Source organism: Pagrus pagrus (genome assembly GCF_965226575.1).
Source record: "Pagrus pagrus genome assembly, chromosome: 7".
NCBI classification, from domain to species: domain Eukaryota; kingdom Metazoa; phylum Chordata; class Actinopteri; order Spariformes; family Sparidae; genus Pagrus; species Pagrus pagrus.
Window position 1 is genome coordinate 1,477,516 of NC_140191.1, and position 23,726 is coordinate 1,501,241.

Genomic DNA, 23,726 nt, shown 5'->3' on the forward strand with positions numbered 1-23,726 from the left:
TTTAAGGACGTTTGATCGTGAGTTGAGAATCTCAACTTTCTTGAAATGAGTAAATATTTCAAACGCATGAAGACAATTTTGTTCAAAAAGGTACAATTTTAATAAGTAAGTAAATTATTAATGTACATTAACGTTTGACGGAGCAAAACAGACAAACAGAAATCCAGAAAGACGAGTCAAAGTGTGTTAATCAAAAATGGCTTCATCTAATTACAACATGAGTCTGAATTTGATGCGAGTCACAAGCAAAGATCAGTTTTGGCGTTAATGATGAAAATTCTGACTTATTTTTGCTTTTTAAACACGATGACTAAAAGTCGACTGACAAACTTCACACGGCCGAAAACAGAAATGTCTTTTTTCTCGTTAATCTCAACTTTACCAGAGAACATTAAAAAAAGAGTTGCTGATTAACACTGATCTGAAATCTATACACGGGTCACACATTCATAAAAAACATAATAATGTATAAAACTGTTTTGTATGAAAACAAACTGATATGAAACTAATGAAAAAGGAGCTTTTCAGTCATTTCTACTGAAGTTTCCTCCTGTGACGTTCTGCAGCTTCATTCTTCTTCAGATCTTCATGTGATGAGCTGCGAGGAAACATTCAGAGAAGCATGAAGTAACGAACAAACCAACAGAGAAAACAGCGCCGACAAACAAATTAATATTAATAACGACAGGAGCTACACGACGCACAACACTTTCAACACAGTCAGCATCAGGACTGGTAATATGGATAAAATCTTCTCCACTGGAACAAAACTTCTGCCCCTTTAAGAGATAAAACAGGTGAAAATACTGATTATTTCATTCTATATATTTATATCAGTTTACTGATTATTCTCTCAATTTATCATTTGATCCATTACGATCCACATCACAGGTTCCCAGAGCCCAACGGGTCACCTTCAGATGTCTCTTCAAGAAGAATATGGCTCTCTGAAAATCTTCAAAGATGAAGAGTTGCTTTTTCTTTTGAAGACAGATGTGATGATTATTGTATAAATATCTAAGACTGAGCTCTTAGAGTAAACCATCTGAAAAGTGTTTCCTGAATGTCTTCAGTTAGCCGACATACAAGAGGTCGGCTACAGTTAGAAACCAACATCATATTCACTCCTGCAACATTATTTTATAGGAAAACATGATTCTGAGTGTATTTTGATTGTCTGTCAGTGCTTCTGTCATTCATCTAATTACTCTGAACGATATCGTTCCTCACTACGGCTGTTGTTATAGTTGTGGTGTGGACTCTGCCATCCACTTGAGTCAGAAAGATGTTTTAAAACTGTCTATTTATAGTTATTGTTGTAGTTCTCGTTCTTGGTGTTGACAGCTCGTTGGTCTTTGTTAGGATACACATGCTCTACTGTGAACAAGAACATGGCTGAATATGTTCACAGAAAACAAGCGTCTCTGTAGAGATCTCCTTTATTCAGATTTTCCTCTTTCCTGTTCCCTTTGTGTGTTACTCCCTTTGTGTGCAACAGGGGAATGAGGTGACCTCTGCTGGGGAACAGCAGGATGTGCATGTTTTTCTCAAGTCACAGTGTTGGCTGCAGATTTCAGTATGTTTTTATTTCAGTATGCTTTTATTTGAGTATCCCATAATTATTTGTGTTTTAAATGTCCAGTGAAATCACAGTATCAAAGATTGGCCGACAATTTGATTTTTTGTGACTATTTTCAGGGTCAAGGGTCGTGCAGGGAGAGGAGGCAGCAACTAACCATCATTTTCTTTGCTGCTACTGAAAGCAATTAATAATTAATAATTTCCCAAAGAGTACAAATATTTGTATGTTCTTTATAGTTGGTGATGATGTGAGGTCAATGTGTATACTTGACTGTAACTGTTGTATTGTTTGTACTGTTTATTTTGACGTAACAAGAGAAAAGCAGCAGATACGGAGAGAAACTGGAAACTCGAACCAAAAGAGGTGTGATGATGCAGACCATAATGTTTTAGCATGTGTCCACCTGGTTTTAACACTTGAAATCTAACAATGTCTCAGCAAACTGTTTCTAATCATATGGATGCTGTTATAATGTGCTGTGATTGAGATCCTGGCCCGCGATGCATCGTGGAAAGTGACAAATAGAAGTTTTTTGGTCTAAATGACATCATACAATCACCAACAGTAAATTGCTGACCCTGTCTGGCTCTCACTCTCAGAGAGGGAAGCTGTTTTCTCATAAGTTTTCTGACACTCACAGATTTGACGGTCTGTTTGATGTAGTCCTTCTTGCCGGTCAGGTCGTGGTCTGGGTAAGTGTCAAACACCTAAAAACAAGCAGGACACAAGAAAACAAATATATTCTTTACCAAGTTATTAATTTTAGGGCATACAACACAATATAATGCGACCACTGCACTCGCAGAATGATATACAATGTGGATTTCATTGAAATCAAGGCATTAACATCTCCACTGTTTAGTGTGAGTGTCAGTCCTGCAGGTGTCAACAGGAGGAGGCTCGTTACCCTCTGACAGATCTGTTTCATGGTCATCTCCTCCAGGTTGGCCTCCTTCAGCAGACTCTTCACCGTCTCCTTCAGCTGCTCGTCAGTTGGCGCCTTCTTCACCATCTTGATGAGCGGCTCGTCGTCGTCCGAACTGTCCTCTGCTGCAGGTACAAACAGAAGAACACAGAGAAGTGAATGATGCTGCAGTGAAACGGCTTCACGAGTCAAACGTCTGAAGAAGAACAAGAACACATTTACAGCCAATTCAGAGATTCCTTCACCACAGCTGTTGTTCCTCTACATCAAACACAACTTATAGTGAAACGAGGAGATGAAGCACATTTTAAATGCAGCTTGTTCCACACAAACTGTACAGCAGTGAAATGGCCAATGTTTTGGGATAAAAGTTATGTTAAAATATAAAAATATACATAAACAATGTAAAATGAAACTACACCTTCAGACAGATTTTGCCTCTTGTGTGTAAATGAGAGACAATAATCAACTTTAAGGAACTAAAATACTGATAGAAGTATTTCCCATTCAAAGCTTTTCACTCGGTTTCATGATTAGTCAGAAATGTTCTGAACTTTCATTTTCTGAGTTAAAATTCTTCACTAAGCTAAACAGTTATCAACGAGGTTTCTATAATATTCTCAGTATCTATAATCGTCCATTCTGTGCTGATCAGCATGAACTCACCTGTGTTTGTGTTGTTTTTGCTGTTGCTGCTACTGTCAGCCTTCTTGGTTTTGGCGGCAGGTTTGGCTGATTTCTTTTTTTTGGGCTGTAAATCAACAAACAGACAAACATCAGCTCAACAACACACGAGGCTGTAACTTTACCAAGCTTAAAAATAAGAGAGAGGAAGAACCTGCAGGAAAACGAGCATGTAAATAAGGATAAAGCTCATGTGTGAACAGGACTGGACATTACACAACCACCCAGGAGCAAGTTAAAAAAAGACAATCAGAATCAAAATAAATGAGAGTTAAATGGATTTAGATTCAATACAAACGCACAGTTCACACTGCTCGTCTCTGAGGCTGCTTCCATTTAATGCCACACCATTAAAAATGTTATTTATCGTACAAGACGTGATTTGTACCTTCTCATCATCACTGTCGGCGTCAGATTCTGACTCATCTGAAACTTCCTTCTTCGATCTCTTTTTAGGAGGACCCGTCTTCTTCGCTGGTGTCCTCTGTCTTTTCACTGGTGCCGATTTCTTGGAGGCCGACTTCCCTCTGCCTGACTTTGACTTGGGAGACTGACACAAAATGTTTGTGGATTAAAACCTGACGACTGCCTGCTGGGAAATATGGACGTAAGCAATGCTGGATTAAATACAGTTTTCTAAACATAACTTTTGTTTTTGCAATAAAACTCCACAGGGTCCCTTCAACTAGACAGTAACATCTGTATTTTACATGCAACTAACAACTGTTTGATTATTTTCTCCATTAATTTCTTGATTTCTAAAATGTCAGAAGAAGATTTTCTGTGAGCTCAAGATGAAATAAATAAAATAAAGTAACTCATATTTGACATTTTTGTTCAAGAATAACTTGATTGATGAATCAATTCATAGTTAATAGTTTCTGATTAATTTCTGTTGATCGACTGATCAGTTTATCGACTTATCGCTGGACAACCTCACCTCATCATCTTCCTCCTCCTTCTCCTCCTCCTCCTCCTCCTCTTCGTCTGCAGACTCCTCCGACTTGTCCGACTGGTCCTCCTCCTTCTCTGATGGTCTGTCTTCTGTATCTGATCCCTCAGCCTCAGCTGAAGCGCCTGCCTTTTCATCTTCCTCATCGTCATCCTCGTCGCTGCTGGAGTCCATGACGATGGCTTTGGATTTGCTTCCTGTTTTGGACTTCTTGGGACTGGACGACGAGCTCCTGGGTTTGGGTTTGCTCTTCTTCTTGGTCTTGGCATTCGAGTCGTCGCCCGACAGTTTCTTCTTTGATTTCCTCTTTTTCTTCACGGGCAAACGCTGCCAAAGAAAAAAACAGCACTTTCAGTTTACACATGAAATGATGAGCTGCTTCCTGATCGAGAGGAAACCTCAAAGGTCTGAATTTCTTTCTTCAAAACGTACCTAGAGCAAAGAACGGAGTAAAAGTTTGTGGTTGATTTATATTTTCATTTCAAATAAATTTCAAAGTCTAATAATTCACTGTATATTGGAGAAATTGTCAATGTTTTTCTTTAAAAAGGACAAACCAGTCATGCTAAAATCATTATGTTAAACCTTTTAAGCATTTATCAGGCGACTCACTCATACCAGTGTTTCCCACACATACATTTTACTTGGATGGTCCGCCACAAGTATATTTGGCGACACATTTTAGCATTTTATTCATCCTTTATTTTTCCGAAGGAACAACGCCACAACATATTTTGAATGACCTCAACATATCGTTCATTCATGACATTTTGTAGAATAACTCACAGGGAGTGTCCTCAGCTCTGTCTCTGTACCGCAGTCATCTACGATCAACCCTGAACCAACTCAAGAGTATTTTAGACTTTTATAGACAGAAGGAGCAAAAGTGAAGGAGCCAAAAGTTCAATAAACATGGGGCATGAACCCCCAAATTTAATTTTTTTTAACTCAACTGCTTCTGTGGGGTCAGAGCGACAAAAGTATATCAAACTACAAACTGTTCTTGATTAAGAATATAACATAACTGGCGATCACATGATGAATTAGAGCCACTGAGGCGAGCTCACTGCTCACCTTCCCGCTGTTCTTCGGTGCGACGAGGAAAGTCAGGATCCTGTCGACCAGATCTGTGTGGGTTCCTTTCTTCTCCAGGTCCAAAACACCACAGACGACCTTCAGTTTGGTGTTGGTGAAATTTGAATTCCTACATTCAAACACAGAACAAAGGACAGTGCTTATTGTATTAAAAACATAGTGCTGCCATCTTTTTGGACCGATCTATAAAACTGGAGATGTAGATGGCAAAAACTTTATGTCCACCGTACAATGAACAAACATTGAGAGAGTTGCAGAATATAAATACCTCAGATAAACATTCAGATATCGTACAGTCTTCTCTCCAAATGACGACAATGATCGTTTTGTTTTCTTTATAGAAGTCGAGCTAACTTTCCAAAGGTTTGTAGTAAACAGGATGTAAAAGATGTCTCTCTCTCTTATGGATTACAGTGATGTGGTTTATATGCATGTATCTGCCTCCACTCTGCTTTTGATCATTCTGCTCTAAGCTTTATTACTAGTGATGCTCGTCTACGTTGCGTGGCTTTACACAGCTGCAGCAGTTTGACGTTATGAGCGCGACATCAGCGTGTTTGTTGTTCTTCTGTTTTTATTGGCTGCTCACAAAACAATTTTAAAGGTGCATACCACCACCTGCTGTGCGTAGATGCTGCACTTGTTAAGCCAGCAAAAGCTATATGACTTTGCTATAGTTTCATTATCTGCCGATAACCGATAATGTCAATTTTCCATTATCGGGACGATAATTTGTCTGTTCGATATATATTCTGCATCCCTGGTCATGATTTTTGAAAATCCAATTAATTAGGATACGTCAAATAGTTCATGTGACTGCGGTCTTGTCTGGGGGAAGGAAAAAAAAAAAAAAAAAAAACTTAAAACATGCAGCACGGTCTTTTCAACATGAGGCAGGTATATGCTAGTGACGCTATATGTTGGTGCCGCTATATGCTACAGCACATACAAACAGCAGATCTTAGAATAATCAAACAGTTCACAATGACTACTGAATACTTGCTGTTTTTTGTTTTGTTTTTTTTTTGCTTGAAATGAAAAATTTATACCATTTGGAGAATTTAAATCCATGATTATCAACCATTTAGACTCTGTTGTGCTTGTTTTTTGTATGTGGCATCTTCTATGATACGAACTGTATTTATATACTCGGTTTTATTTTTTGTATCTCTTAATATTTTGTATCTTTAATGCCATTTTATACGGTTACTCAACTTTGTAAATAAGGATCCTGTCCCACAGACCTTGTGCTCAGTTCAACCACAACACATTATCACACAGAACAGTGGATATTCACACAGAATAAACAATATCACATGAGTTCCAGCACATTCAGTTAAGTGCAAATCCACTTACATCTCACATTAATTGATGCAGATGAAAAGAAAGAGGAATCTGTAGCATGATGAAGTCCAGTAAGTCTAGTAAAAAGCAGTTTGAATCCTAAAACATCTTTAATTCATCTGACAAAATCATCTTAAAATGGGACGCCACTTCTATTTTTATCTTTTTTTCTTGATTAAAGAAGAAAAGTTAAACATTCTCCACTTCCTTCTCCCTGAGTCCACGTGATGATTGAATAGACAGTGTGTCGGCCGTAAACTTACTTGAGGAGTTTTTCTCGTTTTTTCGTGTACTGCTCGCTGTCCGCATCAAAAGCAAAGCCGTTAAACAGACGCAGGTTCTTCTTTATTGTTGCCATCTGATAAAACAAACAAACAATAATTTGACATAAATAGTTATTCTTCACTGCAAATGTTTATTTTTTTGTATTTAGTAGTTTTGTTCACAGCACAGAGTTCAAGAGAGAAACAACCTGTCAAGTTTTGAAAGGAACGATCTCTCCTCTCTGACGCCGTCTGCTCATGTTCAGTAATCTCAGTAAATCTCAGTAATAAGTGATGTAATAAAAAAGAAAATGTATTAAGTCAATCATTAAACTTCCCTCCCACTGACTGAACCTTCAGTCTCTGTCTCTATGTTGGCTCATTTTAAGTCATCCAGATGTTGGTACCTTTCCTGGTCTGTCGAACAGGATGGCGTGCAGAGGTTTCAGGTCAGCCGGCTTCATCTTGGTGATCTGGTGGCCGGTGCGAGGAATGTCACCCAATTTATCTCCGCTACCTGAAAATATAGAAAATTAAACAAGTGCCTGTTAGCTAATCTATCCAGCCATTGCTCAAACAAACAACAACCAAAACTGTGTCTGTCAAAGTCAAATATTTACCATCTCCAATCTTGAGCTTCTCCATTTGCTTCGGCGCCTGGAAATCGAGCCTCTCAACGCTCTTCTTTGCCCGCTTGCCCTCAATGATATCACCTGCAGCTGCGATGACAGGGAAAAATAAACCAACATTACTGGCTGCTCTTATACCACGACTGAGGAGTGGCTGAACAGTAAAACATCCTGTCCTCGGATGTGTAATTAAACACATGGGTAATTAATTAAATGTGTCAGAGTGGTGTTACATGTCTCACCACCAGAGACAGATTTCTTCAGCATCAGGTGTGATTTTAGTTGCTGACTGGAAGACTGAACAGAGGGAGTAAACCATCCTCTTTCCTTTACCAGATATTTTGGAGTTGCTCTTGTTCGGACTCGACTGGTCTTCCTGTGACGTCTCCTGCTGGTCCTCCACTTCTTCCTCTGACACGGCAGAGCTGTCCATCGCTTCCTCCGCCACCTCACTCATATCTGTGCAGCCTCTGTCCGTCCAGGTATCAGTTTATCCTAACAGGAGAAAGATGTTTATATCACTGTAGTCCCCCCCTGATGCTGGTCTGGTAATGAATGTGTTTCACACGCACAATCATAAATACACAAAATAATTCAAAAGCTACAGCAAGAGCGTTTACAGAGCCTTGTATCCAGTTATGAATTAAGAAACACTGATAACACTGATCTCACTCACGTGCAGAAATAAATCATTTCTGTGAATAGAAGTTTCTACTCTTTACATTTAAGCATCTGTATTAAATTTGCTGAATAACTGAACACATTTCTCCTCACACAATGCCACAGTTAGCAAGATGCTGGAGTTTTTCACTTTTATTTAAGGACCTGTATTGTTTTAACCCGTGGGACTGGTTGGATGCACATCTTGAGTGAGAGCATCAAGTAAAAGTTCCGTTCAGAAATCAATCAATCAATCAAAACCTGATTAGCGTTGCTTGACAAAATTCCACTCAACGTCCACTTAAAGCATATTTCCCTGGAGCCAGCATCAACAGATGTTAAATATGTTCTTTATTTTACGTAGTTTGGTGTATTAGACGTATGCCGAACGCTGATGTGTCTCTTAATAATCAGTTCTGACTAATAATTAGGCATTGTGAATACGTGTTTTTCCAAGTAGGAGCGTTTTACCATAAACTTGAGAGAATTATGAACGGTGTCTGGTGGCTTGGATAGAATTACCGTTAGTTCACACTAATAGCAGATGTTCACTACGGTCAATGGACTTCTATTGAGCAGAATCTACTCTTAAATTCAATTACAACTTATGTCTGTAGATGAAACGCGAGTCGCAGACCTGAGTCAGCTTCTCAGGAGACCGTCGGCTTACTATGTCCCGTACTCCACCTGTCCTCCATGCTGTTCAGTGTCTCCAGTCCTTCACAATAAACGTCCGTGCGGATTGGCGCGCTGTAACTTTGCATTACGCCGAACATTGTTAGCTGCTGCGCGTTCAGTTAGCCCCGCTATGATGCTCAGGGACTAACTACAACTTCCACAGGCCCGTCTGTGCCACCACTCGCTGTTTGTCCGTTACTTATCCGTTGTTAACTTTTTTCCCAGCGGAGTTTAAAAAGCAAACCAGGCGTAAATGTTTGCTAACACACAGCTAGCCACTGCTTGCTAACACTGACGTTAGCTACCATAATGTTAGTGACGTTCACTCACAGCGCGGTAATTAGAGAGAAATAACGGTGTGAACCATTTACAACTTCATGAAGCGATGCAACTAACTCGAGCTGAATGTCGGCACATATCCAAACGATCACTCCGTGACGTTAGCGGACTGGGCGCTAAAAGTTTTACCTTGTTATGAAGCAGAGCTGCGTCTCATCTGTCACTTTCTTGTTTTTAATTTCATGATGGCGGTTTCTCAGGGGGGCGGGGATTACTGCGGCGGCCGCTCCACTGATTGGACGAGGGACTGATGACGTTGTCCTTCTTCGTGTTGTTAATGGTGGCTCGAGCCCGTTAAGGCTGCATTACCGCCCCCTGGTGTTGCACTGTCGACATGGCGTTCAGGCGAAAATGGGTTGCACTATTTGGAGTCTGATAATAATAATAATAATAATAATAATAATAATAATAATAATAATAATAGGAAGAAGAAGAAGAAGAAGAAGAAGAATTTTACCAGAGTGAACTCATGTTACTAGTTTGCTTATTTAATCAGACTAATGTTTGCACACATGCTTTTATTTGATGTGTTTTTATTGTTTCTTCTATGGGAGACAATAACTTTAAGCTTTACATTAACCTTAGAGGGGCAGAGGACTACACAAATGTATTGGTAGATCAAACTGTGTGCAGTCACACATTGTGTTTGCCATCTGGAAAGATACACAGGAGCTCTTGGTGTGTGCAGGTGGGCAGAATTAAAACTATCTTGCATTAGAAAATGGAGAGTAGTAAAAGTATTAAAAGTAATAAATGGACTGAAACACTCAACAGCTCTCCATGATAAATGTTTACAATGTCATATAATTAAATCACAAGTTACACAAAAATAATATTGAGGAAATGCTGCAAAGTTGTTTACACACACCAAACTTTATTGTCATGTATCACCAGAGAAAGTTTAGCTGTGAGCTGAAGCTTCATGTATCATTGGTGTCCATCAGCAGGACACTCAGAGACGGGATCATTCTGAGTGCAACATGTTTGGAGGTAGTGTGGATCATGTAACTGGGTCACAAAGTTTCTGTTTTAAACTGACTTTGGCACAACCGGACAACTTTTGCTTGTTAGTGTTCAGATTGTAAAACTATGGCAGCAGTGCAACAACACAACAGTTAATTTACTCATCTTAAAGTTATATATAAGCTTCCACATTGATATTTCAATCATTTTTGATAAGATGAGGATTACAGACTGTGTCTCCTGCACACCTCTGATTATCAGACAGACTAACAATGTCCCAGCTGAACTGACCTGACCGGCTGAGGGATCATTATTCTGACGTACATGAATAACGAGATGTGGGGCAGCAGTGATGTGCAGCAGGAACATCTGGATGACAGGCTGACGTCTGGATGCTGCTGTAATTGCTGCTGGAGATGTGCAGCGCTGCTCAGACGCCCTCAGTGGTCAGCAGGCTGGGTCTACTTCAGTGAAGGAGCTGAGCACCTGCAGTCCTGTATGAAGTGGGATTAATGCCACAGAGAGCAAATCAGAAAACTCATCATGCAATTTTTCACTAATGGAAAAAATACATATTTCTGAGTTTGTATTTTTGTTTGTACTATTATTGTAAACTAAACTACACAGTGCCTTTTAATGCTCATTGGACAATAAAGCTGAAGGAGTAAGTCAGCTGGGGCTTTAGGAAATTATACTGGGCATATTTTTATTTATTTTTCTGCTTTTTATTCATCAAATAATTAAATGATTGATTGATAAAATAACATACAGGTTAATGACCGATGAACATAATGAGTAGTAGTGGCAGCAGCACGGACACACTCTGGTCTTTATTAATAAAATGACCCAAAAACCTCAGAAACACACACTGAACAGATGATTTGGACCTGAGGACTGTGGGCAACAGATGTTCTAGTATTAGCAGGTGACAGGACAGAGGGGGAGTCACACCCAGATACTGAGCTGGTTTGTTGTCAGACTCCATGTTGAGCAGATCAGAGGGGGGAAGACAGGAAGACAGGTGAGTGTTACAAATAACGATTAGTCTTACTATTGATTAATCTGCTAATGTGTGTGTGTGTGTGTGTGTGTGTGTGTGTGTGTGTGTGTGTCCAGTGTAACTCGTTCAGCTCTCAGACATAACGAGTAACACATGAATGAATTTCACTGGGAGTATTCAGTGTCTGAACCTGAGCCTGTTGTGTTTGTGTTTTTATGATGGTGCGGATAAGGAAGGTCACGGCAATATCCCAGACTCCCTTACAAATTGACTGATTTTAAGAGTTGCTGCATCACGAGGAGAAACTCAATCAACTTTGTGAACCGGCTATGACACATTTTAACTCATTGATACCTCCTTGTGAATTCGGCACTGAGTACAATACATGAAGATGTTTCTTTCCTTGTAAAAAGTGTCAGTTTCTTCGCGGCATCGCTGTGAAAGCCTGTTACTTCTTCGCCGGACTCCCTTTAAAAAACGCTCAATTTTAAAACTTGTTGCGTTAGGAGAAACTGTACAACCGCTGTGAGACGCTGTCGACAACACAAGCTTAACTATGTTGGCCTACTTGTTCATTCGGCAGCTGTTTCACATGATTTTTTTTTCTTTGTGGAAAGAACGTATCCGTTTGTGCTAATTACGCAGGTGTAGCCCTACATATGGTCATATATGCGCCATTATCTTATTTATATCTATTTCAGTCCTAACGTTGGTTTGAGCTACTTTCCTTAGAGACCCACACAAAACTCATATTATAACTTGATGATGATGATGATGGATTTTATTTAAAAATAAAACAAAAAGTGTGATGATCTTTTGACCTTCAGTCCTGTGAAAGTGTCTGTTGGGACAGAAAACCATCATATTTAGTTTGTAGGGGACAGAAAGAGGAATATGACCTGTATGTCCAGGTAATGTGTCTGTTGAGAACGGTCACATATAAGTTTATAAAATAATTTATCAGATGATTACAGTTTGATTTGAAGCGTCCTTACTGAGTGTTAACAGCTCATGTATCAGTCAGCAGAACTGATATTGGGTGCTGGTTAACCCACTGTTATTTTAGCTCAGGTCATTGACCTGATTTTAACACTTTTGAGTGTGTATAGTGTATAAACTGTGTGTTTGTATGTAACTCATATAGGACTCATCACACAGTCATGGTGGTTCCACCTGCCACATACATCACAGCCAATCTAAGAATTTGAAATGCTCATCGAAGTTTAATATTGTTAACACTTAAATAATTTCTTAAATAATTTTCATTGTTCTGACATAACTTTTGAGTCACTGTGGGCATTACTGCTACTATACTTGTTGTTTTAAACCAACTCATGTTGAAGAATGAAAAATAAATGAACCTTGAACCTTGTAACCAGCTGGAGTAACGTGCACGAGGACAAACAGTTTCTCCAGCTGCTTCCAGGTCTTTGAACAGCTCCCTCTGTTGATGCAATGCTCGTCGTCTTTCTTCACAAGTGAAATGGCACATTTGTCATTTCAGAGAGAGTAAAGTACCCAAAAAAAGTTATCCTTTAACACCAGTACCCGATCCCAGGGTTATTGATCCAGATGTGAAAGGTACCCAACCCTAGTCGTGCTGCTTCAAATATGCCAACAGAAATTTGTGTTCACCATCCTGACAAAGGTCTCCCGGCCTCATCGAAGGAAAAGAGCGCCAGGGAGTTCTTCTGACCTCCATCAACTTGAACCAGGACCAATTCCAGCTGGAGACCAAAGTCTTCAAAGCACAATCAGGAAACGTAGCTCAGGTAGTGGTCAATCCTAAAGTAAAGTTTCCTGTCAACGGTAACTGTTACCAGGGACACTGAGGTTCAGAGTTCCTGAACCAGAACCGCAGAAGAACCTCCTGATCATTTATCCAGGCTGTTCTGGTCTATTTCAGATTTTTTTCTCTCAGTTTTGGTCTGTGAAATGACTCCAAACACTACAGTCCTCATAACTCTCAGCATGCATTGATGTGGAAACAACTCTGTGACATCCCTGTTGCATAAACCCTCAGTCCATCCAGCCTATCAGGGTCTGTCTCCATCTTGCCTTTATGTTTGTTGTCTCTGTCTTGTTCTCATCTCTGCAGCTCTTGTTGGAGGAGGCGAAGGAGACAAAGTATAACTATTATGCTCAAGCCATCCAGAGAGCGAGGCGTAAACACATCGCTGTCTGCAAGTTTGTCAAGATGAGTGCAGAAGGTAAGACTGTCATCCATAAGTGGGTTAACGAAGCACCACAGTTGGTTTGCTCAGCAACTACTAAAGGTTATGCTAAGGTGCTAGCCTCTTCACATCCTGTAATACCTGCAGGGTCCATGTGCCTTTGGTTGGTACAGAATGGTGGTTTCCGCTTCGGGTTTCCAGAGTAACAACTCCACGGGTCGGGCAGTGGTAATGGAGGCTTCAGGAGTGAATGAAGGGGTGCTACTTGGTAATTTGTTGGTGTCAACATCTTATGTGTGGATGCAAGCAGGAGAAATAATGGTCCCTGTTGTTAATCTTGGTCATGCAAATGTGTGCTTGAACCTATGCAGTTGCGCGAAACAGAGGCGGTGACCGGGGGTGTTATCCCTGTAGCTTTCCAGGAAGTAGGGCCACAGGAAGTGGAAGCATCAGAGTGCATGTGGAGGCCACAGTGGAGCAGCAATCAGCAGGGGTACCCAAGTTTCCATTTGACATTAACTGTCGTCATATAGATGAGCAGCAGGTAGCTTAGGTTAACAATTTGTTGAATGAGAATGCAGATGTGTCTGCAGGGAGTGATAGTGAGTTGGGCTGCACCGAAGTCATACACCATGACACCACACCGCAGTTAAGCGGTGTCATCGTAGAATCCCTCTAAGTCAGGATGAGGAGGTTAAAACACATATAATGCTGGAAGTTATTAGGGGGAGCTGCAGCCTGTGCTCCTCGCCTTTTGTGATTGAGGATGTCTGTGGATTATTGCCATCTTCATCAATATGACAACACATGTGCAGCATTTAGGAAATGTACTGCAAATACACACAACACAACCAAATATCCAGCAGTGGCCCAAAACACTCCCATTAGAAAAATGTGCAAATACAAAAATGCACAAACCCCAAAAACATATGCAACAGAAAAAAATATTGCATCTTGTCGAAGTCCTGGAGCACATGCACTATGGGTCTGCTCACCAGGGAGTATAGAGGACATTTCAGATGGTGTGAGAGGGCTGCTACTGGTCGGGGGTATACTCAGAGACAGATGTGTTGCTGAAAGTTTGAACGTTGCATTTTGAGTTGACTTGATTGTCAACTACAACTTGTACAGAGGCACACAAATGCACACAGGGTTTTTTTTTGTATTGCTTGCTTTAATGTTGTTCATGAAATAATAACCTTCTCATTTTCTTTCTCTTCCAGCAGATAGTGGTCTGCAGGAGGTTTTAGATGAACATAAGATCAGTCTAAGGAGGAGATGTGAACGTGTGGCTGAAGGAACTGATGAAAAAGGAAGTGGAACCCTCCTCAACAGGATCTACACTGAGCTCTACATCACAGAGGGACAGAGTGAAGAGGTTAATACCCAACATGAGGTGAGGCAGCTAGAGACAGCTTCCAAGAAGACCTTCAATGAAACTCCAATCAAGTGCTGCGACATCTTTAAAGCCTTACCTGGCCAACAGAGACACATCAGAGTCGTTTTGACAAACGGCGTCGCTGGAGTTGGAAAAACCTTCTCAGTGCAGAAGTTCACTCTGGACTGGGCAGAGGGCTCCGAAAACCAAGATGTCAGTCTGCTGGTTCTGCTCTCGTTCAGGGAGCTGAACCTGATCAGAGATGAGCAGTACAGTCTTCTCAGGCTGCTCCATGTTTTCCATCCAACATTACAGAAGGTGACAGCAGAGAAGCTCGCTGTCTGTAAACTTCTGTTCATCTTTGACGGCCTGGATGAAAGCAGACTTTCACTGGATTTCAAGAACCATGAGGTCGTGTCTGATGTCACACAGAAGTCATCAGTCAGCGTGCTGCTGACAAACCTCATCGAGGGGAAGCTGCTTCCCTCGGCTCTCGTCTGGGTAACTTCCAGACCTGCAGCGGCCAATCAGATCCCTCCTTCACGTGTCGACAGGGTAACAGAAGTACGAGGCTTCACTGACGCCCAGAAGGAGGAGTACTTCAGGAGGAGGTTCAGTGATGAATATCTGTCCAGCAGAATCATCTCACACATCAAGACCTCTGGGAGTCTCCGAATCATGTGTCTGATCCCAGTCTTCTGCTGGATCACTGCTACAGTTCTGGAGCACATGTTGACTACAGACCAGAGAGGAGAGCTGCCCAAGACCCTGACTGACATGTACTCACACTTCCTGCTGGTTCAGACAAAGAGGAAGAAGCAGAAGTACGATGAGGGACATGAGACGAGTCCACAGGAGCTGACGGAGGCTGACAGGGAAGTTCTTCTGAAGCTGGGGAGGCTGGCGTTTGAACATCTGGAGGAAGGAAACATCATGTTCTACCAAGAAGACCTGGAGCGCTGTGGTCTTCATGTCACAGAGGCCTCGGTGTACTCAGGAGTTTGTACAGAGATCTTCAGAAGAGAGAGTGTGATCTTCCAGAAAACAGTCTACTGCTTTGTTCATCTGAGCGTTCAGGAGTTTCTGGCTGCAGTCTACATGTTCCACTGTTACACCAACAGGAACACAGAGGTACTGAAGGACTTCCTGGGGAAAAAGTGGGGCCGTGTCCTTACTGATTATCCCGACTTGGATGACTTCTTGACGGGAGCCACAGAGAAATCCCTTGAAAGTAAAAATGGCCACCTGGACCTGTTTGTTCGCTTCCTTCATGGCCTCTCTCTGGAGTCCAACCAGAGACTCTTAGGAGGCCTGCTGGGTCAGACAAACAACAGTCCAGAAATCATCCAGAGAGCCATCAACAACCTGAAGGAGAAGAGCATGTACGATATCTCTCCTGACAGAAGCATCAACATCTTCCACTGTCTGACGGAGATGAACGACCACTCAGTCCATCAGCGCATCCAAGAGTTCCTGAAGTCAGAGAACAGATCAGAGAAGAGACTCTCTGAGATCCACTGCTCAGCTCTGGCCTACATGCTGCAGATGTCAGAGGAGGTTCTGGAGGAGTTTGACCTGAAGAAGTACAACACATCAAGGGAGGGACGACAGAGACTGATTCCAGCTGTGAGGAACTGCAGAAAGGCTCTGTAAGTCCAGATGTGAATGATTTTATAAACCAGGTTAGATTATTCATTTAGTTCTTAAACACAGTGGTCCAAAAATGTTGATGTTTCAGTTGGTTTTGCTGTCAAGTAAATTCACACATATTGTAGTTATTTCTGATAATTGTTACATTTTACAGTTTTTTTTTAAATTTTTCTTCGACATGCAAACAAAAACAAAACAAATGAAGGACTTAACAGTTGTGGTTGAAATTTAATCATAGCGGCATTTTATCACAACATATAGCAATATTTTATGTTAGTCAATGAATGCAGTCAGTAATTATTACTTGAGTAGGTTCTGCAAGGTGTCCTATGCAATCATACATACAGGTAATATAAGTTAAAATATAATTTAGATATTTTTTTTAAAATGGATAAACTTGACTGTCATCTTATCTGCTTATTTCTCTGATATTTAACAGGACTACCATTCATCACTTACAGCAAGTAGTTTTTGTTACTTCTGCCCTGAAAAAACAAAGATCACACCTACTCAGCAAGTCCCGCCCTTCTATGCCTCTAATTGGTTGCCTTCATTGGTCAAATTTAGGTATGAATATGACTGAGTCAAACTCACAGTTTGAATCAAGCATAGTCTATATTTTGTCTACCTCGGGTGTGTAGAAAAAAGTGGCAGCTCCAATACAAAGGTTTATGATCTCTAGTTTCCCTGTAAATGCACCAACCTCTTCAGCATCCTGCCCGGCCTGCTGCAGTGTCACTCTGGGTTACTCTCTCTCACAACTGAAGAGGTTGGTGTGCAAACTATAGCTCACAATCTGCTAATCAGCTCCGCCACTGAATGTTTCCTTTACCAACCAACAACAAGAAAGACATTGATACAATACAGTACCACCAGACATCCGTATACAATTATGAAATAGCACGCTAGCTAATTATTGTCTCAAACAGTGAGATAAGGATAGTTGAAGTACTGATGTGACAAGCAAATGTTAATCATAACAGCATATGTCACACTGTTTTGTCATCAAATGTGTAAAGTAATTATCTGTTGTCATTCACATCGTCGTTTGAAATACATGTGTCATAACAGACTTTCTGACTCAGGACTCTCAGAGACTCATTTTGATGTTGTGGCCTCAGCTTTAAAGTCCAACCCCTCCCATCTGAGAGAGCTGGACCTGAGTCAAAACAACCTGATGGATTCAGGAGTGAAGCTGCTGTCTCGTGGACTGCAGAGTCCACACTGTAGACTGGAGACTCTGAGGTAAGATCACAGACTCTAGCTTACATAGTTGGGTTAGGAAGGAACCTTTTCACCTTCAGTATCTACATGAATAAGTGTGTGAATGTGTGACATTTGGGTGATGTCTGTAAAAGTTTGACATAGTAGCCCTTTTCAGACAGAGACTCTGCATTATCACTGCAACGAAGGCTTGCCTTTACGCTGCCTTTGTTAGTTCACACTGAACCAAGCAGTGCCGGCATCAAGCTGCTCCAATGTGTCATTTGGAATGTGACTGTGGCTTATGATTATCCACAATAACAAGATGACAAAGTAAACCAATACATTTTCGGGAAAAGCTGATTGATTGGGGTGGCTGTGGCTCAGGAGGTTGCGTGGGTCCTCCACTAATCCAGGTGTCAGAGGTTCAATCCCTGGCTCCAGCTGCATGTCAAAGTGTTGGATAGAGACTAAACCCCAAATACTGAGACCTGATGGCTGTTACATCAGTTTGTCAGTGTGTGTGTGTGAATGGCTGAGCATAGAAATATCATGTATCACTTTTGATGAGCAGGTCGGCAGGATGCTACGTCCATAGACTGGAAAGTCCACTTACCATTAGGACATAGTAATGTTGAACTGCAAATTTATCACATCAACAGATACAATGAATGGATGTTTATCTACATCATTTTTTCTTTATTCAGACTGAAATACTGCAGGTTTTCAAAGAGCAGCTGTGCTTCTCTGGCCTCAGCTCTGAAGTCCCACCCCTCCCATCTGAGAGAGCTGGAGCTGAGTGGAAATCTGCTGCAAGATGTAGGAGTGAAGCTGCTGTGTGATTATCTGCAGAGTCCATGCTGCAGACTGAAGACTCTGGGGTCAGACACCACTATTGACTTTTGTGCTAAAATTAAACTTGAGATATCTTAATGCTAAAGTCTATAAGGCTATGTTCAATTTACCAGCCCAAATCTGTTTTGTGGCACATCCAGATTGTATCCAAATTGATTTTAAGAAGTCTGGACAGCAAACCACATGAAATGCAATTTTTGCTAATGCAATTCAAATCACATTTGGAGGTGATTTGAAATTGGATTTCTGCAGATGTGTGATGCTGCATTCCATTGCAAGTCGGAAGTTGGTATTTCCAAGTTGGTGTTCTTAACCTCCAATCTAAATGTGTCTCGGTGCGTTTGCTTGGGAAAACATAGACGCCCCCAGCAAATGGATGTTTGTATAGAAAGACTGTGATTTTTGCAAGCAACCACAGCAACTGATTTAACAATTTAGGGCACTTAGAGCTTCCAACTTGGAATTCTGACTTGGATAACTGTTGTGCAATGGAGGTGCAATGGAGTGCAGCAACAGTCTGGATACTGTGGACAGTCATTTTGGATTTCAAAGTGTCTTTTGCTTCACTTGCAGGCGAAAAGCCGCTATGAGTAGAGCTGTGTTGCTACTAGCAGCTTCTGTGTTTGAAAACTGTGTCATCAGCATACAGTGCTGCTGACACATACATCGTTGCCACAGCAACCATGCGCATATGGTGGTGATGTCTGGACACAAAAATCTGACCTGATCCTTTGCAAATCAGATCTTTCAGATATTTGTTTCAGAACAAATATATTTAAAACCTTCATTTAAGTAAAAGTAATGCTGGATAGGATAGTTCACTCTGAACCCCTTAAAGACTTTTAAATTCATTTTTCAATCATGTTTTTTTTTAAATAACTAACATTAAAAAAATATAAATACAAAACATTAAATATCTCTATTTCATCTCACCATAAATACATTCAGGAGTAGTCCTTTTTATGAAGCTGTATGATGCCTATAGTGACTGAATTGTTCAAACTGAAAATGTTTTATATTGAGCAACACATAAGACCCGAAAACATCTGACTAGATTATAAATTGATTTTCATCTACACCATTTATCCTTTATTCAGATTGAGTCACTGCAGTTTGTCAGAGATCAGCTGCGCTTCTCTGGCCTCAGCTCTGAAGTCCAACCCGTCCCACCTGAGAAAGCTCGAACTGAGTGGAAACAAGCTGCAGGATTCAGGAGTGAAGCTGCTGTGTGAATTTCTGCAGAGACCACAATGTAGACTGGAGACTCTGAGGTCAGACACTATTTTAACTTCAGTGCTGAGATGAATATGATGTGAAAGTTGTGGTGTCACTAGAAGTGGGTGATATGACCTAAAATTTACAGTATATTACAGTTTTTCCTTTTTGTTTCTTGTTTTTTTGTGGTGACGGTAGTTATGTTCTGGTTATAGCCAGTTTGTGCTGTTCTTTGAAGGGAGTAGTATACACCATTGTAAGAGATCTTTAGTTTTGTGGCAATTTCTCACGTGGAATAGCCTTTATTTCTCAGAAAAGAACAGACTGATGAGCTTCAGAAGAAATTCTTGCCGTTTTGAGACCAAAATCAAACCCTCAAATACCGATGCTTCATATACTCAACTGGTCTACAAGCCCAATTTTATTGCTTCTTTAATCAGCACAACAGTTTTCGCTTAAGGTAACAAAATGTGCCATTGGACCACAAGAGTAATGGTTGCTGAAAATGGTCCTCTGTACACATATGAAGATATTCCATTAAAAATCAACCATTTCTAGCTAAAACAATCGTTTACCACATTAATAATTAATGAATTTTAGATCAATCTAATGCTGTCTAATTTAAAAAAGAAAATTCTTTCAAAAACAGGGAAATTTCTAAGTGATACCAAACTGTTGAGCGGTAGTGTAAATTCCAAACATGTTTAAGACATCTAAAACCTGAACAGTTATAATAAATTGATTTCTTATCTACATAATTTATTCTTTATTCAGATTGAGCAGCTTCAGTTTGTCAGAGATCAGATAAAGATACATTTTCTTTGTTATGAATGATGAATGTAAGACGTGGTTAATGATAAAACATGGGTCTGTTTTCGTCAGACCATGACTGTTTTTTAAATCAAATCAGAATTCAATTAATGAAATCACTTTAAAATGCATCAATCTATTTGTCAATTCACATTCATTTTTCATCACCTCCATTTTTAATCAATTGATTTTTTTCTTCCACCTCTCATACAAGTCTACAGGTCAAGCGATATGTCTCATTTCTGTTTGATAAATTAATTTTTCTACTTAGTGCATCATGCTAACTTTGTGGAGACAAACATGGGATCATATCAGGCTGTGGGCATAGTGGAAGCCTAAATATTTTTCTCTCCCTTCAACTGCAAGTTTACAAATAATAACATTATTTGCAGGTATGGGAGAGAGATGAGAATTATTGATGTATGTCAAAAAGTGAGATAAGGTTAGTTGAAGTACTGATGTGAGGAGCAAATGTTAATCAAAACAGCATACGTCACACTGTTTTGTCATCAAATGCATGAAGTAATTATAATCTGTTTTCATTCACATCGTCATTTGTAATGCATGTGTCATGACAGGCTTTCTACCTCTGGACTCTCAGAGACTCACTTTGATGTCGTGGCCTCAGCTCTGAAGTCCAACCCGTCACATCTGAGAGCAGAAGCTCAGTCCAACCCGTCACATCTGAGAGCAGAAGCTCAGTCCTCCTCCAGGTCTCATCTATAACAATTCAGTCTGATCTGTTCTGGAACCGTCTTTAATAACAGTCAATCACATGTAGCTGCTCATCAATCAATCGATTTGGTTTCCGTTAGTTTCATTGTGTTTTCCAAAAATAAAACGATATATACATGTATATTTTTCCTCTACATTTTTTATTCTTTATTTAGACTGAGTGACTGCAGTTTGTCAGAGATCAGCTGTGCTTCTCTGGCCTCAGCTCTGAAGTCCAACCCCTCCCATCTGAGAGAGCTGGAGCTGAGTGGAAACAAGCTGCAGGACTCAGGAGTGAAGCTGCTGTGTGAATTTCTGCAGAGACCACAATGTAGACTGGAGACTCTGAGGTCAGACACCATTTTAACTTCAGTGCTGAGATGAATATGATGTGAAAGTTGTGGTGTCACTAGGAGTGGGTGATATGACCTAAAATTTACAGTATATTAGTTTTTCTTTTTTCTTTTTTTGTGGTGACGGTATTACATCACAGTAAGAATCAATCTTTAGCTTTTGCCAAAGAATCCTTCATTTGCATCACTTGCAGACTTTTGTCCTTTTAGCTGTCAGTTAGTCTGTATAATCTGATGGTCTACTGGTTGGAATGGTTTAATGGGTTTGAATTCTTACGTACCATACATTCACTACTCCCATAACAGCTTAATAGGGTTGAGATCTGGTGACTGCTTCTATGCTAAATAGTTCTTTATAGCTTGGAGCATTGCTTTGGTTCATTATCCACTATCCAAGTGCATTTTGCGACCATTTTTTGAGTCATAACTAAGAGCAACAGTGCGACTTGCAAATAAGCCCCCAATGATTTTCTTTTCGAAATCATAATTGTATATCATAACCAGCAGCTGGTAAAGGTTTTTCATCACCACTACAGCAATGAAAAAAATCACAAAAGATAACAAAAGAATCATCTCATCCATTTTCAGATTGAGTCGCTGCAGTTTGTCAGAGATCAGCTGTGCCTCTCTGGCCTCAGCTGTGAAGTCCAACCGTTCCTATCTGAGAGAGCTGGACCTGACCTACAACAAGCTGAAGGATTCAGGAGTGAAGCTGCTGTCTGATCTTGTGAAGAGTCCACACTGTAGATTGGAGACTCTCAAGTCAGTAATGGGTTTAATTCAGTCCATGCTGCTTAAGCAATATTAAACTTAAAGGCAGGCTAATGCAATACCCATGTTGGGGTATCCCTCCACTTCTACCTTCAAGCTGACTGTGTGAAAGAGTGAAAATACAGATTTTTTAATTTCCTGTTATGTTTTCTTGGATCTAGTTATTCACACTAATGGCTCAGAACATAAATGTCACAGTCAATTGTGCTGCAGATGTGATGTAATCCTAAATATTTTATGAGTCAGCTTTTGTCAGGACTTGAATAAACAATTATTCATCCTTAATATCATCCTTTACGTTTGGATTTGTTTTAATCCCTACAGGATCAACGACAAGGTGATCAAAGCTGAGAAGTTATTTGGTAAGTATTGGAAAACTGTCCCCATTAATCAAGCTATCGTATATTAAAATCTGATCATAAAGTGATCAGATTGATGTCACATTTGTTGGACAAATATTCAATAATTTGGTTTAATGTTTATCAAGTTTTCATTATTGTTACTTCTTCTCTGCATCAGATGACTCTGCTGTCGAACTGGTTGTGAAAGACAACCTGCCAGAGGAAGGCATAAAGGTGAAAAAGAAAAAAGAAAGCAAGGGAGGGAGATGAAAGAGACAAAGGCTACACGAGGAGATCGAGAATCTTTCATTATGAATCATTAATGACTTAACATGTAAAAACCACTGTAAAAAATTTAATGTATCACAACTGCAAACACAAAGTACACTTTAAGTATTTTTCATTTGAATCATCGTCATGTACTGTTGTTTCCACTCTTTTTTGACAACAAGTATGTTTTTACTCAAAGCAACAACGAAACAAAGCAGTTGTTGCAGGATAAGTACTTTGTTAAACACTGCAACAACCTGACTAACTTTGTGCATTTCTGATTCCAGGCTCCTTTATCCTTCTCACCTGAACATGTAACGTACAATAATGAATCTGAATACAGGTAATCTCTACAATGACAAAACATGTCTCCAACTTCTTTCATTATTCACCATTTCAAGTCAAAATACTTACATTACAAATGATATCATCTTAACAATCGGAGAGAAAAGTTGAATCTTTAAAAAAACATGAACATACAGTACATTTCAGAATATCTGTGTATCTAGTTTGTCCCCCTTTTGCTTTAATGACAGCATATCAGAATATCTAATATATATGAATTTGGCCCTGCTGTGTCCTTGTCCTTCAGGTTCAGGTGTCCTGGTCCAGGTGTGTTCCAGTGTTATTTGACTGGACTGGTGTTCGACATGGCTCAGGAGGCGGAGCTGCTGTACAGGATTGTCCAATGGGATGAGGATCTCCTTCAATCAGCTGGCAAGATGGCTGCAGGGCTGCTGTTCAATATCAAGTGTTCTGAGGACGCTCTCTGTCAGCTCCACCTCCCCCACTGTGAAACAAAGGATGGTAAAGACGTGGCGTTCAAAGATTATATTAATGCCATTTTTTGTTCCTAAAATAAGCTGCACAGGCAACAT

General features: G+C 40.2%; 2 protein-coding genes across 2 annotated transcripts; one reads left to right on the forward strand and one right to left on the reverse strand.

Annotated features, from left to right (window-relative positions):
• Positions 1-76: 76 nt before the first annotated feature.
• Positions 77-9,368, reverse strand: dek (DEK proto-oncogene). Its single transcript, XM_084356772.1, has 12 exons — positions 9,281-9,368; positions 7,808-7,969; positions 7,466-7,564; positions 7,253-7,362; positions 6,846-6,940; positions 5,218-5,347; positions 4,132-4,470; positions 3,580-3,741; positions 3,174-3,258; positions 2,490-2,632; positions 2,221-2,289; positions 77-598 (listed from the first exon to the last, which is right to left on the reverse strand). Exons 2-12 carry the CDS (start codon positions 7,929-7,931, stop codon positions 587-589), a joined length of 1,368 nt encoding a protein of 455 aa, XP_084212898.1. The 5' UTR covers positions 7,932-7,969; positions 9,281-9,368; the 3' UTR covers positions 77-586.
• Positions 9,369-13,297: 3,929 nt separating this feature from the next.
• Positions 13,298-23,705, forward strand: LOC311260062 (protein NLRC3-like; the record flags this gene model as incomplete). Its single annotated transcript, XM_084357575.1, has 11 exons — positions 13,298-13,324; positions 14,515-16,315; positions 17,388-17,561; positions 18,227-18,400; positions 19,472-19,645; positions 21,290-21,463; positions 22,055-22,228; positions 22,562-22,599; positions 22,757-22,812; positions 23,136-23,191; positions 23,441-23,705. The coding sequence occupies exons 1-11, from the start codon at positions 13,312-13,314 to the stop codon at positions 23,703-23,705; spliced, it is 3,099 nt and encodes a 1,032-aa protein (XP_084213701.1). The 5' UTR covers positions 13,298-13,311.
• Positions 23,706-23,726: the final 21 nt, after the last annotated feature.